Source organism: Mercenaria mercenaria, chromosome 12 (assembly GCF_021730395.1).
Source record: "Mercenaria mercenaria strain notata chromosome 12, MADL_Memer_1, whole genome shotgun sequence".
Lineage (NCBI taxonomy): Eukaryota > Metazoa > Mollusca > Bivalvia > Venerida > Veneridae > Mercenaria > Mercenaria mercenaria.
In genome coordinates this window covers 76,713,712-76,733,765 of record NC_069372.1, presented here as the reverse complement: position 1 = coordinate 76,733,765, position 20,054 = coordinate 76,713,712, and the positions used below count along the sequence as shown (strand labels likewise).

Sequence of the window (20,054 nt, the reverse complement as noted above, 5' to 3'; positions counted from 1 at the left end):
CCGGTATCTGATCTATTCGCCATGTAAAACGGTATGTGTATGATACGGAATGCTCCAATTCGTGATATTCTTCACAAATTTAGACATGGCTCAACAAAAATAGTAGTTGCTGTAGGAAAATTCAAAAACTTGCCATATATGTAGATGATATGTCTATGTCTATGTTCTACTGCTCAAATATAGCAATTGTTAACGGGCTCGTTGTCAGCTGTTAAAAGAAGTAAAACACAGAAATTATGTGCATCACAAAGATATTAAAGTAAAAGAACTATTTTACAGGCAAGGTTAAAAAACCAGGAAGTTGAATTTGAACTGATAGAAGGGTGGCAGCTGCCCAGCAAATATTTCTAAGCTGGGATTAGCTTGCAAAGACACAGGGAGACTGTTCTACAGGCGGATACTTCTAGGGAAAAAGGATTTTGCATGATAGTGTGTTTTTGAATACGGTATCAAATAGTTCAGGTTTCTAGTTCTTCTAAGGTGACTGTGGTCAACAAAAACAAGTTGTTGTTGGATCTTAAACAACATTGTAACTGCACTGATCTTACGGCGTTGTTCTAGGGTTTGCCAGTTTAGTTCATTTAACATTTTGGAAACACTACTGGTGTAACTGTAGTTATTATAAAAATAATTATCTTGCTGCAGACCTTTGAACTTGCTCTGTTTTGAGGGTTAGGTATTTTTGCAATGGATGCCATATGGTGGAACAGTACTCTAACTGGGGTCTAACATAAGTTTTATATGCAACCCTTTTGACTCTTTAATTTGGGGGTTTGACATTGCGTTTGAAGAATCTTAGGAACTGGTTTGCTTTGGGTGATATGTTGTTGATATAATTGGTCCATGATAGGTCTTTGCTGATGGTTACATCTAGATATTTGACAGAATCAGCTGATTTTAACTCGATGTCATGCAGCTTATAAGGGAAGATTACAGGGTTGCTTTTGCGACTGATTCTGAGGACTTCACACTTGTCTGGATTGAATACCATGGACCAATCAGACTCCCAGGTTTTGAGGCTTAAAAGGTCTTCCTGTAGAGCTTGAGCATCACAGTTGGATTTGACCGTAACATAGACTATCGCATCATCCGCGAACAGCCTCGCTTTGCCCTTAACACTTTCATGCAGATCATTTATATAGGAAAGGAAAAGGCAAGGTCCGAGGACGGAGCATTGAGGGGCACAGAGAGGACGGGGAGATTGTCTGAATTCTGACCTTCGACGACAACCTGCTGGGTGCGATTTTGAAGGAAGGACTTGGCCAAAAATGTGACATGTAGGTTGACACCTAACATTTATGTCTTATGGACAAGTTTATGATGATCTACCTTATCAAAAGCTTTGCTGAAATCCATGACTTTGATATCTGTTTGTTGACCTAGTTCTAAGTTGTCACTGACTTCTTGGGAGAAACTTATTAGCTGGGTTTCACAGCTGTGCTTTGACCTGAAACCATGTTGATAAGGGCTAAGGATATTAAACTGATCATAGAAGGACATAATGTTGGAGACCAGGATGTGTTCCATTAACTTTGAAGCGATACATGTTAGGGATATGGGGCGATAATTAGAGGGTTTACACTTTGGACCTTTATTATATGCAGTGGCAATGACTGCATGCTTCCAGTCACTGGGGACAATACCAGTATTGAGGGAGATTTGGAATATGTGAGTAAGGACAGGGGCTATTTCTAAGTACAATTCTTTTAATAACCTAGGTGACAGTTCATCTGGGCCTGAGGCTTTGCTTGGATCTAGGTATTTGAGGAGCTTTTCTACCCCGTCCTGGGATATGTTGACCTTAGGCATGACTGGCTGATTTGCAGGAGTCAGCAACTGTTTGCATGACTGGGCGAGGCTAAGGGACTGAGGTCTAGAGAAAACTGGCTCAAATTGCCGATTGAGTATATTGGCTTTTGCTATCGGATCTACAAATGTTTGACCTTCACTTTTGAAAGGAGCAACACCACAATTTTCTGTCCTATTTGATTTGACAAAGGAGTAAACAATTTTGTTTTGGCCTGGCTTGGACTCGGCAGTAATGGTTATGGTGTCTAAATACTGCCAGTAGCTATTCCTAATATCTTTTTGTATTTTTCCCTTTAAGTGTTTATATTCTTTGACCAGGTTTTCGGAGTGGGAGTGGAAATTTGACCTTTTGGAGAATAGACGGTCTTATTTCCTAATTTTGCCTAATGATGGCAGGAGTAACCCTTGGGAGATCCCGACGAACTTTAGTGCATCTAGCTGGGATGTGGATAGAGCTAAGACGGTTTAGCTCATACTTACATGATGACCAGGCAGTATTGGGATCTGTATGATTTGCCACAAGAAACTGCTTTGAAAACGCTCCAAAGTCTTTTTGAGGACATTCCAGTTTGCTTTCTTCTAGCATTTCATTTCTCTGACCTTTATCTCATGAAAGACAATGCCGTGATCTGGAGAACCTAATGGGGGTAAAGTTCTGGTGTTATGGACTTGAGAGGGCATGTGAGAAAGGGGTCCAAGCTATTATTTCCTCTAGTGGGGATGAAAACCATTTGCTGAAGATTGAGATTTACTATATTTTCAAGGAAGGAAGTGTACAAGTTACGGTACCTTCAGTTTTCAGTGATGGATTCTGATGTCCAGTCAACAATCAACACCAGGCATATCAAAATCACCGAGGACCCATATGGAGGTGTTTCTGGATGGCTGACCAAAGTTCACTTAAGGATGTTTCATCATCTTCCTTAGGTTTGTAATAGGAAGAGATGTATATATTTCTTATACCTTTGAGAGACAGTTTGGCCCAGACAAAATTGCAGTTTGACCTGAGCTGAGACTGTTCTGAGCTAACAAGAGAACGAGAGATGGCTAAGAGGGTACCACCACCTTGGCCCTCTATCCTATCATCTCTAAATATTTGAAAACTAAATTGGTTTGGGAGAAGTTCTGAATTTCGAATTTCTGATTTGAGCCAGGTTTCAGTCAGACACATGATGTCCGGCTTAACCTGTGTAATAACCTGATGTAGATCAGGGGTCTTGTTTTTGATGGAGCGGCAGTTTACGTTTAGAATAGTAAGTTAAGTTTAGGAGGTCTGGGAGACTTGACCTTTTGCTTAGTATTTGGGGTAGATGTGGCAATTGATTTAGATTTGGGAATGGGCGTGAATCTTATCTGATCAGGTATATGACTGTTCACGTTCATATTCGCCTATTTCTATACAATTACATATTCAGTGGCGTTGTACATAATAATAATAATAATAATAATAATAATAATAATAATAATTTACTTTAACTTTACTTAAACAAACAGTCATGACCGCACCCTGCCCATTGAGGCCATTTACCCCTACTGCCGAATACCAGTGCTTAGAGCCGTACATGGTACGCCCAGACGGGCTGCATATAGAGGTTCAAACCCCTTGGTTGATGGTGCCGTCATTTATTATTTTAAAAAGAGAAATACTACACACTACCCTACACATAGAGTCTGTTCCAGCAAGTACATTTAATTTAATAAACCTTGGAAATATAAATGTTGAAATGTAGAAACTTTTACAAAAAAGTTAAAACTATCACCTGCTATTATCGCATATAAAATAAAAAAAGTGGAAACTCCACAGGTCGCCCAACACGACAAAAACGAAAATGTTGCAGGCTCGGTTTGATTGAGCTTGTTCATGGACGGTAGTGGAAATGCATGCTACCGTCCATGCCCTCTAACCCCGGGTTGAGCAGAACTCAACATTTACACATGCTACAAGTACAAAAATAAATTTAGAAACATCCGCATATGTATTTATACGGCGGTGCACATGGAACCTTCAATGATACACTAGCGTGTAATTCCATGAAAAGCGGCATTTAATCATTTAAAATAATGGGTTTGCCCTAAACGAGACAACAATGGGCAGACCTAAACAGACTGGAACAATTATCAAAAAAATAAAACAATGCTATGAAGTCTCTGAAATACAGTGTCTTATAATTTTTTTTAATGTATCAAGTGATTTACTTTTGTACTGTTCTAACGGCAGTTCATTCCACAGTTTTGGACCAATAGTACAGAAACTTCTATCATTAAATGTTTCGCATTTGTTGTATGGAACAACATAACGACATTCCGAATTTTCTGTCGATCTCAAACCTAGTCTGCTAGGAACATACTCTGTAAGCAATTCTGTAAAATATATAGGTGTTCTGCCAATGTGACAGGTAAGTAACTAAACTCAATTCTTGCCTTCACTGGCAACCAATGTAAGTAATACAATACTTGTTTGGAACTTTAAAATTCCCTCCTGTTTAAGAGCAATAAAAACAAAGCAGGGGTCAAAATTACTTCTTTTTTGTAGAATATCTAAGTGCCATTTTTCATTTTCACGAAGTTGGTAACCGGAAAGTAATAGTGAGGGCCACTGGCCGTTTCAAGGTTGAGTCTCAACATTTCTTTGTCCTTGTTGTCAAATTGATTTACATTTTTTTTTTGCTGTTTATTGCGCTAATTTCAATAACATAGATCATAACATACACTTCTTTAGGGTTTCATTTAGGTTAGTTGCGTTCTTGGATCGCGGCTCTTTCTGTCGAAACTTTGTTTTCGTTTTAATTCACAGTGACCTACGAAACAATGAAATATAAGGTATTTGTCGATCTTTTACCGATTTTATCCATTTTAATGATTTTGCGTATTTTCACAGACCAACATACTGAATCTGCTGGTGTTATTCCACCTTTAAAAAGCAATCACAGGTATTTAATATTTTATTTTTGAAGTCGGTTTGTGGTATATTGTGGAATACAAAACCATATCAAGTCAATTCATAGTTATTTATACTCCCATCTTTGTGCAAAATGGTATCAACTCAACTAATAGTTTATCGAAGTTTCATCTTTGTACAAATAATCATGAGATGACGAGATCAAAATAAATGAAAAATCAATGTGAAATTAGAAGAGACTTTACAAAGTTATAGGAAAATCTTCAACAAAACCTTAATGAATATACACAACTTTAAACTGAAACTTTTAAAACTCATTGTGACTTCTGTGGCCATTGCGTGTGTCAGGGATTCACATGGTGGAAATACCTTTTATTTGCACTGTCTTGGGACTTTGGAATATGGTTTGGCCTGAGCAAGGATAGGAAGAAATACCCCCAGTGAAAACCTAACTTAGAGAACACAAATATTGGTAAATGATCAGAACAAATTCATTACTTGACCAAAATCTGATCAACCACCTTTAAATTAAGTAAGTGAAAAGTAATTATTTACAAGAAGACATCACCTAGTGTCCTACTTTTTACTCTGATTGTCCAGTTACAGGACCAGTATATTATCACGGTGGACATAATTAACTCACAATAGACCACAAAGATGACAAGAAATGCATCAAAGTTGTTGAATTAACAATATGTAGAAAAATTTGTATATGTTCATCAGAACAACATATATATTGTCAAACTTTACTATAACGGAGTGCCAAATAAAGAAAATTAAAATCTTCTTCTTCTAATTACTACACCCCTTCATAACTTTGAAGATTATGTGTAGGCGCTGAATAAAAAGTTATGGTGTTTTTAAATCAAATTTGTACATGTGCCAAAACAATTAAACTTTCCAAATTTTACATTAATAAAACTTTGTACACTGGTAGATGTTTAAAAATTGAGGGCAGAGATTAGAACAGGCACAGTGACATAAGCTTTGAATGAGTCAGTTGTGGCTGCTGTGTGTGCGACAGCCGGCAACATGTTCCACTGACCCACTGTTCTAGCGGAAAATGAATACTTATAAGAATCTTTGGATGTGACAATGTGTCTGAAGCTGTATATGCCGCGTTATTCAACCAGCTGGTATTAATAAATTCTTTTCCGGATATATAACTATTATATGGTGGACAATTTTAAAGAACATTATTAGACGGGCTCTGGTTCTTCTTATCTCTAATAATGGCCATTTGAAACTTGTTATCATATCAGAAACTGAGCTTGTATTATGATAGCGATTTGGGACAAATCTAGCAGCCCTTCTCTGAACTGTTTCAATTTGATCTATCTGGCTTTTAGTATGTGGGTATAGTACATGAATATTCTAACTTTGGTGTTACTATAGCTTTATATGTATGTTCTTTCACTTTAGAAGAGTTAATTTTTAAATTTCTACGCAGAAAGCCAAGAGACTGATTTGCTTGTTATTTATTGAGTTTATGTGCTTATCCCATTTCAAGTTGTTTTGAATTGTTACGCCTAGATACTTTGATGACTGAACTTTTTCTAAATAATGATGATGTAGTTTATAATTAAACTGGATGGGATTCTTTTTCCGTGTGATACTAAGGATGTTACATTTATCAGGATGGAAATGCATCAACCAATCCTGTTCCCATTTACCAGCAGCTTCAAAATCAGACTGAATTTAAGGTTTTACTTTCTCTATAAATTATGCTATCATCCGTAAAGAGTCTTAAAGTACAGTGTTTTAGTCAGCAAAATCATTGATGTAGATTAAGAAGAGGATAGGACCAAGAACTGTGCCCTGGGTTATACCAGAGGTTACAGACACCTTCTTTGACATACTACTGTCTGGGTTCTATCCTCCAGAAAATCAGAAATCCAATTTAGGGCATTACAATATATTCCATAGTATTTTAATTTATACAGTAGATGTATATGTGGCATCTTGTCAAATGCTTTGGCAAAATCCATTATAATAATATCCGTCTGGGCGTTGTTGTTATATGACTTACTAATGTTTTTGATGAAAGAAATGAGCCGAGTTTCACAAGAACGTGCTGGTCGAAAGCCATGCTGCAAATCATATAAAATGTTGTTACTTTCCAAGAAAGACATAACATTGCTAGAGATAACATGTTCAAGTATTTTACAACAGATACAAGTTAGTGAAATTGGTCTGTAGTTAATGGCATCATGTTTGTCGCCCTTTTTAAAAACGGGGCACACGTTTGCATGTTTCCAGTCAAGTGGGATTTTGCCTTCAGCAAGAGACTTAAAAATTAGTGATATACTTTCTTTACATTCTTTCAAAAAGCATGTATATTGTCAGGACTAGAAGCTTTATGAGGGTTTATATTTGACAATAATATAGTCATTCCTTTTTTAGAGATGGTTATGTCTGGCATTTTTGGATGATGACTAGGGCCTTTGTCTGGTATTTCTTGTGCTAGAACAAGTCACAGTCAAGATGGAAGGTGCAAGAACAGACAGAAAAAAAGAAGATGAAGTGACCCCAGTTACTATCTAGTCATCAGAGAAAGACCGATGCAGCTACCTTTATTGGTGGCACCAGGGTGCGAGACTCAACTGACAGCTCAAACCCCTAATTTGTGGGATATACGGTTTCCATTAGAAAGTCAGATTGGATAACCCGCTCCTAAAGGATGTTAAAGAGTATGCTTCAGCAAGTGGTGCTGGTAAGTTTTTCCATAACCATATATCCCCTTTCTAAATTCCAGTTTATTTAGTTCTGTCCAGCGTTTTCTCGTTTAGTGCAAGCATATTACTTTAACTCGGGACCTTACGCCGCTTGTCATGGAATAATACACTAGTGTATCATTGAAGGTTCCATGTGCACCGCCGTATGACCACATCTGCGGATGTCCCTAATTGTTTCTGGTACATGTAACATTGTAAATGTATGTTGAGTTATGCTAAACCCGGGGCTAGAGGGCACGGACTAAAGCATGCATTTCCACTACCGTCCATGAACAGGCTCAATCAAACCCAGCCTGCAACAAATTGTTTTATGTCATATTGAGCGACCCGTTCAGATTCCACTAGTGGGATAAACGACACGACGCTGTTAATTGTTTCACAAACGAGGTTCAGAAACAAAAATGCCCATTAATTAAGTTGGAGGACCGTTTATTTTATTAGTCGGGCGTGTATATGTTAGATAAGATAAGATAAGATAAGATAAATTTTATTTTTAAAAGTCGGCAAGACAGAGAAACAATACAACATAAGCGGCAAGCGCTTTTTAACCGACTATATATAACAAAGATAAACAGTTAAAACATATAGTAAGCAAGCTGTGAAATAAGAGATAGGTTATACAAAATTACATGTAGCAGTACAACATGAAGTTAAACCTGTGAAAGATATGCTGCTCTTGACCATAAGCCTAAGAACTACTTAAGATAAACATGAAATAAAAAACTGAAAGGCAAAACTGGCGCAAAAAGCTGAATAAAAAATTGCTAAACGAGAATATCACCTCAGATCAGATCTGAAATGAACAGAGCAGCCTCTCCTTCACAGTAGCACATAAAACATAGCATGAAAATAAGATGTAATAATGACAACAGCACATAGAGAACATAAAATGCATGCAAATTATTACATAAAAATAATAGAAAGAAAAGTGTGCAACTAAAGCAACAAAACAAAGAAACTAGCTAAAGCAGCTAAACATGGAGAACAAGGCATAGATCTATGTCGACTACACTGGGAAATAAGGTATAGAAAAAGTAGCTAAAGCATGCAAAGCAAGTCAAGTATTGACAGCACAATGCAAAAAAGCACAGTAAATAACTAAAGCAGCTAAACATGGAGAAAAAAACATAAAACTATGTCAACTACACAAGGAAAGCAAGGTACACATATTAATTGTAGCAAACTATGAGGAACAACAAATTCAGCTAAACAAAGCAAAAACTACCAAGCAAATAAAAATATCAAAAATAAAAAAGCAAAAGACCACAATGAGAGTACAAGCATTGAATTAAACTGATTGGGTGTAATGAAAAGATGCCGTCCGGTCCTGCAGAACAAGCTGCTAAGTATGTTTGCACATTGAACATTTGCAGTCTAGTTTGACCATTCCAGTGTGAAATTAAGCTTTTAAATTGATTAAAACTAGATGCCCACTACTACTGCAGGTGGTCTGGGCTCTCAACTGTATCAACTGCTGGATGTAAGCCTGGGGCCAGCGCTCTACTCATACCTGCATCGTCTGTAATTGAAAGTGATCTGTTAGTAAAAATACATTCTCATCCATCAGAGGTTCGTCAAAATCCGAGAGAGAGTTCATCCGGGGAACCACGGTAGACCTCTGGTGTGCGAGAATGGTGAAAATATCTATATAGATGTTTCACAATCATTAACATTCCGGATTCCAGACAGAATTTAGCCGAAATATAAGTGTCATTTCCGGTTACAAACTTCCTGTGAAAGAACTTCTAAAGAAACTCTGTAAATCTGTAAACATCGGTTGAACAAAAGTAAATATAAAGCTTACACTCTGCCAAATATTTCTTTGCAAGTCATTACATTAAATAATTGCAGAAAAATATGGGCTAATTTGATGATTACCATGTACCCGCCCAAGAAATATTTGACCAATTTAAAAAAAATTTCAAGAGCCCAAAATCTGCAGTATTTGCGTCTAAAGCATACGAAAAAATATCCTGAACTTCCAGAAAGTGTGAGGTCCATGCAGCTAGGCAAACAAAGCAATCGGATCCTAGTGGCCTATAAACCTACTACCACCAGTGCACCACTGTACCCCTAGACACTAGTCCAACTAACTTTACGCGATCTTTGGGAAATATTGAGATAATTTTTTCATATGGGCAATATCAAGGGCCTCCGCTGTCGGTCGCCAATGTTGCCATTTGTAATTATTCAAAGAATTTGCTGCTAAATTTTGCGAATTGGCAGAAATGAGTGGCACATATTATTTTGTATGTATGTATTTTGGGGTCGTTCATGTTTTTTTTCCGTAATGATGTAAGCAATCAAGAATTGGTTCTCGATACACATGGTTACCGAGGGGCTTGTTGTATATAAAATCGAGAAACAGACTAGGCGGTGTATTTGCCGATTCAGCTATTGATGTTTTCGGCTATGCTGGGTGACACTTTGAGAAGATAATTGCGTAAATATATGTGAATAATTTGATAATCAGTCCGTTATAAAAACATCTGCCAACTTGTATATTTGAAGTATGCCGAGGATTCACTAAAATTAACGACAAATACGCCATACTTAATGTGTTTGGATTTTTACAAAAAGACCGACATGTATGTTTGTGACATGCGGAACTTTCTATGACAAATTTTTAATTAGTACGAAAGATACATAATGAGGTTTGTTACTTTCTGCTAATATTTTAGATAAATTTCTAATTCGTCGATTAAATGAAGATTAAGTTATAAATTAGTTAAAAATTGTCAAGATTTTAACGATGGGTATGAAAACAAAACCACAATGTCAATGGACTCAACTGGTATCCTGGCAAATTTCTTTAAAATGTTAAGAAACTTTGGAAAAAATGTAAATAAAAGACAGTATGGCTTATTGAAATCCCATGACAGTTTAAGTTATATTCTATTTTAAATTTAGAAACTGTACCTTTTATTTTGTATTTACTTTTACAATTATTCAATACATATTGTTATTATTCCTATTAAATGTAATTTTTTACAATAATTAATTTCCCTATGCACACTATGACAGCCAACTGAGAGAAATAAGTGGCTCAGAACTTTTGCTCTAAAGTGGCTCCAACTTTTATAATTTGGCTAAAAGAGTGGCGACAAGTAAGAAAAACCCAGAGGTGGCCCTGAATATCCCCACATGCGTCAAACACTCGAAAGACCAAAAATAATTGAAGCAATTTCTGATGAAATTTTCATCGCTGCTGACGCTTCACATGGGGTTTGTTTCAAGAGAGGTTGTTCTGTTCGATATATTTTCTCTTAGGCATAAAAAAAAATATGTTTGTTTCCTGTAACATGCTGAAAAAAATGGGGGTCGGTAGGTAGGGAATTTTTTTTTTTTAATTTTTTTTTAGTAGGTGTCAGAACATTTCAGTGTTTAGTAACCTTATTATCGCCAATTAACTGCCTAATCAGGCCTCAACCTTAACTTTCTTCAGCAGTTGCCAGCAGGTTCACCAACTGCTAAAATCTAGTAGACCTGCTCAGACTTTAGTGAACCTCCAATTGTATCTCATAAATTGTGATGCTGTAGACGTCATAACTTCATATGACTCAAAGAAACAGGACTTATTTCTAAATAATTAAAAATGGAAGACTGTAGCAATCTGTTATCCCGAAAAATAATTGTTTTGAAAAGTGTCCCAAAATATGGACACAATCAGCACCAGTGTTGAAAGTGAAAAAAAAAAAAAAAAAAAAAAAAACATCAACAATTATCGGTAATCATTCTGATGATAAACTAAGTAATTGGCCTCGTTTTCATCATCAATTAACACCCCCTCAAAGAGCTAAAAGAAGTGTGTCGGTTATTGTGGCATCTGCAGTGGAGATCAAAGCGGTATAGTTTCCACGAGATTGTCATTGCATTACGTCATGTTTTCGCGCCATGTGACACATCACTGTCTGATCGTACTTTCTCGATTCCTTTAATTGTTGAGAAGAAATCAGTAAAAAAGTTTTTTCTTTAATTTTGTAAAAAGCGAATGTGCAATATCCCAAAGAAGTATAAAATTTATTTTTATAGGTCTTTGAATATCCCGAATAAACTGACATGTAAATGTGTCAGATCGTGAACGATACTGACCTATTTGCCCTCAAGAAATTTACATTATTGTTTGAGAAGAATATCTAACAAAGTGTTGTGTCAAAAAATATATGTACGAAGACTCATTTAAAACTTATTAAAAATCGCAACGACATCATACTGCCTCATTTTAAAACCACATTTCTATTTACGTTCATGAGGTCACGTAACCTGTTCTGCCGTGCTAACAGAAATCTGTTTGCCAAAAAATCGTTTTACTCCATGTATTTAAATTGCTGCCGCTTTTTCATTATTTAAGATTTTTTAATTGTGTTTTTTGTACTTTCTGGTCAAAAGTCTGAATTTTATTACCATAGTATGTACCGTTTATTTACTTTAAAAAGGAAATAAATAATCAAGATCGCGCTGTTTGAAATTTTACAAAACATTATTTGAAAATTTGATCGTTTTAAAAGAATTTTGCCTACATTCCTGTCGATATCTTATTAAAATTGTTATAGAATTCAAACTGTATTAGTTCTCAAGCGGTGTTGAATATCTGAAGCGAATATATTAAAAAATGAATGCACTACGCGCGTTTTTTGTGTCAAAAGTAACTACGATGTAAATTAAGTATTACGATAGGGCGCACGTGCTTGTGGAATGGAAAATTACCAGAATGACGTTTTGATATTTTTACGATTCGCGGGTAAATTCCAGTCAATCCAGGTAATTTTGCCTGATGTAATTACTCAATTTGGTAAAGTTACCACGTAAAAACCACTCACCCGATCGGTGGAGTAGTCCATTCGTGCTATCCTGACTTTAACTCGCCAATGCTTATAACTGTAGAATGCCGTACTAAGGCAAAATCAACTTTCGTTTTGTGAATTCGCCGATATGGGTACGATCCCCCACCCCCCATCACCCCTATTTTTCCACTTTTAAGGGTTTTATTTTATTTGCAGACCGTGACTGAAAATTGGTTCACCGTCGGTCTACCCAACTTTTGATAGTGGACCTGCCGATTTTGGTTGCGTCGGTCCAACTGTCCACCGCTAAGGTCGAGGCCTGTATAAATTAAATTACTAATCAAATAAAATTGTTGAAAATTTCCTCCCGCCTTTCAATAACAGATGTTGTTCATACAAGTTTTTTTTCTACACTGATTCCTTTCGTTCAGTAAACATTGTGTAACAGGCAAAGTTCATAGTTTTGCAGACAGACATAGCTTCGGGCCGTTTTTGCCAATTAGAGATTTTCGGGGCCACAATTAATCTTTTGTCGCAAATGGCTCAAGTGCAACCGACGGTACAAACATGATAATAGACTGCTCTTCTACGAATTGTTTATCAATTAACGTTTACACCTTGATCAATAAACACCTTTCATAATGAAGTACTAAATACAAACCGCGAGATAACCACGTGTCAGTCGGCGTGTGGCGTGATTGACATCTGTCAGTAGCTAATTAGTATATGACGCTCTGCCTACTGCCATACTTCCGCTTGTGGCGGCGAACAGTATTGAAATTCACCGAGATTTTGATTGACTAGGGGCAGAACTTTTGAACTCGATATGCATCAAAGAAAACTTCTCGATTTTCGCAGGTGAAAACCCGGAACCTCGAGTCTACCGACAAACAGGCTTTTCGCCATGTTGTTTCATGTCGACAGAACCAGGAACGTTCGTGACTATGCGCGAAGAGGTCGGGTGCAACTAAATTATCCCTATAATCAATAAAGATATGATCAGAATCTCGAATTTTAGCCCATAAAAAAATTGCGGTCGGCGGTAAAAACTTACGGTCGGTCGGGTTACAGGAAACAAACAAATTTTTTTTTTAGGCCTTATATCACATGAACTCTGTCTGTACACATTCTGTTTGTAGAAAATATCAAATACTTCTTTTTCAGATATGTTTTGTCATCACTGAGTGATCAGTGAATGAAAATTATTTGATACTGATAGAGAAATTTAAAAAGCTGAATTTTTTTGAAAAGAGAATACATTATTATTCTGATTTATAATAAAAATGTCTTGAGAAGTTTTTCTAGCTGTGGACTTGTAATGTAATAATGGAAAAAATAACCAAAGCTATCCTGTACACCCTAAATCAGTGCATATGTAAACAATGGCATGGAGAGAATAAACACATTTCTATTAAAAGCTGAATGTTTTGAAAAGTATAGCTGTTTTCTGTCTGATTAAAACAGAAGACAACTACTAAATTTCAATTCTTTAATTTGGAATGCAGGAAAAATTAGTTAGCTATCCGCTATACCCTAAAGCAATGTAATAATTTGTCTTTTAGGGATTAACTCCCCAAAGAGCTTTAATAGCAGTGAATAAATGGTTCAAATGAGTAACTTCACATGTTGAAGTCCCGCACCGTACTGTAATACCTGCCCTAATTCTTGCGATATCTGTGTTTTTTGTGACTAGGATTATTACAGCTGTAGTGTTTCCTGCAGATTCTAAAAGGGGCATGGTGCTTCCCTTGAAAAAGGGCACTTTTAATGCGCGGTTTGGCACTGAAAGGGCATTCATCCAAGTACGCTTGCTGGCATCATTTTACAGACACCATTTTACATACTATTTTCAAATTGCATTTGAGAATTTTTCATATCTCAGATATGGGGTAGATATTTTGTATTATTCCTTAGATAATGTTTACCATACTTTCAAACATTCTTATTTTGTTACCAACATGAAGTGCTGGCTTGCATTTTCAGAGACAGATATAAGGTGATAATTTAATAAGCAACAAGTTTTATTGAACAACTATCAATGCCCAACTTTATTTTGTCAATCATCATATACCATTTCACCATTGAATTACGTTAAGAGCATAGGCAGTTCGTCAAATCTACATGTAATCAATGACTGTGTACCTATATCGCTGATTAAACCCATTGTTCTTCGTTGTCAGTAAGATTTAGAAGACAAATCTACATGGAAAGTTACATTTTTCTTTTGTTTTGGGCATACGAAAACGAAAGTAGAATGCTACGTAAAAAGTACATGCTGTGAAATTTGCTAGATTAGATGGTCTGCCACTATTTTTATCAAGTTTCTGCGATACATACACTAGTTTGAATCAACGATTGACTATGAATCTGTTTTTTTTTTTTTTCTATCTAATCATACAGTATTAAGTAAAATAAACATACATGTGAATACCTATGGTTCATTGCGAATAATAATTCAAAATTTCGGCTTGCTTGAATGCGGCCGTGCACTTTCAACTTAAATTTCAGCCTTATAAAATTATTTTGACAAATTATTTACTAAAACAAAACTAGGGCCTTGCATTTTTAGTTTATTCATTTAAATCTCGATCAGGTTTTATAACTTAATCGCTAGGTTATCGGTTATTTCCACACCGATGTACGTTTTCAAATTTTCAAGATGGTGGCGACTTTAAACAAGACATTTGTCGATTTTAATGAATTTGGTATCATTCTGAAGCTTAAATGTTTATCTTGTATTATTTTTATAAATGATACCCTTGAAGGAATAAAATATATCTTGTAGATAAAATCGATGTAAAACATTTTGAGTCTGGTCATTTTTCATGGGTTGGTCGGCGATCGGCAAAGGGCAAACATTCAACATTTTATTTTTAAAGGCCTAATGAGCGCATCAAAAATGTGCGACAATCAATCTACATTTTAATTGATTACAACCTTTAAAATAATTATCCTTTAATCATGTGTTAACTGACCGTTTTCAATCATCTCTTCCGTAAAAAGGCTAAATGTAGCTTCTCCGCCGACGTGCTAAAAACAACAAATTTTCATCTACTGTTTCCAATTAAAGAATCATAAAACAGTAATTGATTGCATAATCCTGTCAGTTCTTAATCAGGGTCATTCACGGTTGATGCACCCACGTGTCGACCTGTTGGTCAAAGCCGCTAATTGACGGTACAATACACGGAACATGCCCCGCGGACATTGGCTATCCAGGCTGGTTTTGAAAGGGCACTTTTCAAGATAAATACAAAAGCCTGATAAAATAAAAGGGCACATGGCGCAAACGGTCAGCTTGAAGGGCACCTTGGCGGCACTTCAAACGGGGCATGGCGCTGCGCCATGTTAAAAAGGCCTGCAGGAAACACTAAGCTGAAAAAGGTCTGCAGAAAATATATAAAGTTACAGATTTTTCAGTCAACACATTTACAGAGTGTTTGTACGAGACTTTTAACAAAGAATTGGTTGCTGCAAGGCATCAATATGACATTGAACAGTAACAGAAAATTAAACTATGGCTTACGTGTTATGTTTGTCATAACATCTTTTAAAGCAGAGCTTTTTTAACCAAAATTGTGAAGGGGCCTGGGCATGGTCATTTTGTGAAAAAGTTCTTTTAAATTCCGATATCAAATAAATGCAGCTGTTGCTTTTAAGATGTCAAAAGCAATGTGTGAAGTATTTTAAGTTCTCGACATTTTGAAACTGGAAACACAACAACTAGTGCGCTTGTTAATCATTACTTCCTGTATAAATTTCATTTCACTTCGGTACTGTACCCAATACAATACTGCTAAATCACTTGATTCGATTAGAAATGGTCAACATCAAGTTTATCGGAATGTAAACAATAAAATTTAAGGCCCCGATCTGCATGATATTGTAAATATTTCTGCTGCTTTGTAAAAAAAAAGAAGTAGTAAAAGCCATGTAAAACTACTTGCCCACAATTAGGATAAAAAAATTCAACATGTTCATTTCCACCAAGTTTGGTATAGAATGTATAATGGCACTGAAAAATGATAAGTGCATGAAAATGAATATTAGATACTGATAAAAATGCAAGAAGATTGAAAATTTTCTGAATTATTTCAAAAGCATTGCAACGGTTTTCTACCTTCTGCATTATAGTTTAGGTTATAATATATGAGAATATCTTGTGTCTTTGAGTTTGTACCTCTAGTAGTTTTCAGAGTGCTCACTTTCTATGGATGTTTTGAGAGAATTTTTGTGCCCCCCCCCATGAGTGGTGGGGGCATATAGGTTTGCTCTTGTCCGTCCGTCTTCGTGACGCACCTAGCTCAAAAAGTATTTGATATAAATTGATGAAACCTTGCCTGAGTCTTTATCATGATATGAACTTGCGCACCTTCTATTTTTCGTCTGGCTCCACCCCCTAATTTTAGAGTTATGGCCCCTAAAATAGTCATAAATGGACATTTTCACCTTGTGACACGCCTAGCTCAAAAAGTATTTGATATAGATTCATGAAACCTTACATGAGTCTTAATCATGATATGAACTTGCGCACCTACTATTTTTCATCTGGGTCCGCCCCCTATTCCTAGAGTTATGGCCCCTGAAATAGTCAAAAATGCACATTTTCACCTTCTGACACGCCTAGCTCAAAAAGTATTTGATATAAATTGATGAAACCTTGCATGAGTCTTTATCATGATATGAACTTATGCACCTCCTCTTTTTCGTCTGGCTCCGCCCCCTTATGGCCCCTGAAATAGTCAAAAATGCACATTTTCACCTTGTGACACGCCTAGCTCAAAAAGTATTTGATATAGATTCATGAACCTTGTATGAGTCTTAATCATGATATGAACTTGCGCATCTCTTATTTTTAATCTGGGTACATGCCCTATTTCTAGAGTTATGGCCCCTGAAATAGTCAAAAATGCACATTTTCACCTTGTGACATGCCTAGCTCAAAAAGTATTTGATGTAAATTGATGAAACCTTGCATGAGTCTTTATCATGATATGAACTTGCGCACCTTCTAATTTTGATCTAGGTCTGCCCCCTATTTCCAGAGTTATGGCCCCTGAAATAGTCAAAAAATGCACATTTTCCCCTAATTATGTGCCTCACTCAGAAAGTACTTAATGTTAATTCATGAAACCTAGCTTGCTTGAGTCTTTATCATAATGTGACCATGCACACTTGGCATTCTTTTTTAGAATTTTAGCGTTTATTTCAGAGTTATGGCCCTTGAAATAGCAAAAATAGTGGATTTTTTGTTTGTGATGCTCATAGCTCAAAAAGTATATGGTATAGAATAATGAAACCTTTTCATATTTTTTTTTTTGAGGCTATACCCCATTAAGACTGAAACATTTGAATTATTTCCCCTTATTTGTGACACATTCTAGTTTTTTTTTGCCTAAAATGTGTTGGTTAGTCCTTAAATTGTCAGTATAAAACATATAACAGAACTAGAACAAAATATGTGTATGTAAGCTCTCTTTACATGGGGACTTTGTATGTTTATTTTTTGCCAAACACAAATAAGCCGCACCGATGTGCAGGCTGGTCTGGATCCATGCTGGTAGCAAGCGCACTATGTTGGTTTTCTCATGACGCGGCTCAAAAGATAATATAGTATTACATTTAAATTAAAAGGTTGGAAATGTTTAAATAATCTCATTCACCTTGTAATAACATATTAATCTTCTGTGAAAACATCAATAACAGTACATAATGTAAGAATGTAAGTTAAAGAATAAATATTACTTTCTTAACCTGCCTAATGATCTTTTCTGATGTTGAACCTTTCTTTGTTTTCAGATGACAGCTGTTCCAGCGAAGATAGTGCTGAAAAGCACTACAAAAGTCACACTGAGTGATAGGTGAGGCCGTGCAACCATTTGTTCCAGCTTTCATATTATTGTCAGAACTGTTGTGTGAAACAAAATCTACAGTTTGTGTTGTCCAAATATGGAACTTTTTTGTTGTGAAACAAAATGCTTTTCAGTGCTTTGAACAAAGTGATTTTTTTTTTTTTTTCTCAAATTTCTGCTAATGTAGGACAGGACAGATTGTATTGAAAGTTAATGGAATTGTTGTTTCTGTTGATAAGTATTGACTGTGTTACACCTGGAGAGAAAAAACTGAAAATGTGGGGAAAAATGGTAAACAAATTGAGTGAAGGTTGTTGGAGGAAAGACCTGTTTGGTAGAAGCGCAGTGAAAATTGTGGTTTTACAAAAGTATCCAAAGAGATGAAGTGTGTTGATGCAGCTGGTTGATGGCAAAGGTTGATGATGAAGATATTCTGATTGCCAAAGCAGATGGTTTTGTTGAAAAGCAGGCGTGTTTTCAATGCAGCCATGTATTAAAAAGCATTGAATTAAAAGCACAAGGAATTGGCATCAACCCTTTTTATGCATTGTTCTGTTACACATTGATGCTTGCTTGGTGTAGATATGTCATGCCATTAGATAGCTTGATAGCAATCTAGAAATTGTAAATGAATTTACTGGAGCAAATTATTCATAAAAATTTTGAAGGTTGAATAACCTTTGTACTTTCCTTCTCTTCTCTCTTCTGTTTCCCTACATTGTACATCAAACAAAAACTGTCACTGGATTTTTGTTTTCAGCCTGACTATGCAGACTTTGAAGGAATACGAATGCAGAAAACCTTGTTGATCATGGCAACGAAGACATCTGAAATGTTTTAGAACAAGCCACATCTCTCTACACTTCATTTATCTTCATAACTTCTTCAGTGGTAATTTGTGACCTGCTGACCTATTGACCTCTCTTTGAGGTGATAGGCTGGTGGTAAGAGTCATAGGTTATCACTGTCTGTCTTCCAGTCTCTATGACAACTATCAATAATCATGACCTCCTGTGACCTGCTGACCTTTGACCCGTATGGGTGGAGGAAGGTGGTAAGAGTCACAGGCATGATTTTCTATCATATTTTCTACTCTTTGCTTATTTACCCGTAAAATTTAGATAAATTATTCTTACTTGTGCATGAAGTTCAAGAAGGTCAGCTTGGATTCCATGGCAGACAGATGCAAGGGATGATGTAGGATAGAAAATAACAGCGTTTTACCATCCAGTACTGTACAGAATCAGTTAAGGAATCAAAAGATAATTGTTATGAAGTGCCACATGATGTTACAAAATTTCTTACGCTATTCTCATCTGTATATTCTCATTATAAAACAATTGCATAGGCTGATTAGAAAACAAGTAAAACAAGCATTGTTTGCTTAGATATGAGATTGCTCCAGAATTCTCTTGACATTGAGCGCTGTTCTCAAAAGTCGTGAGATAAATAAATGGCATGATATAAAAAAAATTGCATGATTTTACACAAGTGAGAATGTTCATACATGCAATTTAGTAAGTATTTGCTAATAATTTGAGCTTGCTTGATTATTGTGAGATAAAATTGAGATGTTCTACCTCCATTTCCGTCAAGATTCACTCAGATACAGAAGATGAGGCCACCACCGCCCACAGCTCAGGAGGTTCGAGCCACTATGCAAGCCAATCAACAGTCCACTCAGCAGAACAGGAGACTGGCTCAACAGATGGCAAACAGACCAGCTGTGCAGGCAGCCTTGGGCATGCCTCCACGTCAGAAAAAGCAACAGGTATGCATTTTTAAAGTGTTTTTAACAGGGCTGAGGGACTCTGTGACTTCAATTACTACAAGCCTAACTTTACTTTTTCAGTTATTTCTGTACTAAATTGTAAGGGCTCAGTTATTTTTGTAACAATTCAACAAGAATGCTCCGGTCATCATTTATGGAAGCCATTCAGCAGGCTTCCACAAGAACAGTGGTTCTACTTGAGTG

The 20,054-nt window shown here is 36.2% G+C and overlaps 1 protein-coding gene across 5 annotated transcripts in view; it reads left to right on the top strand.

Annotated features, from left to right (window-relative positions):
* Window positions 1–9,097: 9,097 nt before the first annotated feature.
* The window catches only part of LOC123534806 (chromatin target of PRMT1 protein-like), a 17,485-nt gene continuing 6,528 nt past the window's right edge, over window positions 9,098–20,054 (top strand). For 4 of the 5 annotated variants that reach the window (XM_045317236.2, XM_045317235.2, XM_045317234.2 and 1 more), the window contains exons 1-3: window positions 9,103–9,230; window positions 18,027–18,088; window positions 19,676–19,850. In XM_045317236.2, coding sequence (XP_045173171.1) covers window positions 18,027–18,088; window positions 19,676–19,850 — 237 coding nt within the window. In that variant the 5' untranslated portion in view covers window positions 9,103–9,230. Of the gene's footprint in view, window positions 9,231–18,026; window positions 18,089–19,675; window positions 19,851–20,054 lie in introns of all 5 variants that reach the window. The other variant, XM_053520362.1, reaches the window with a different exon arrangement.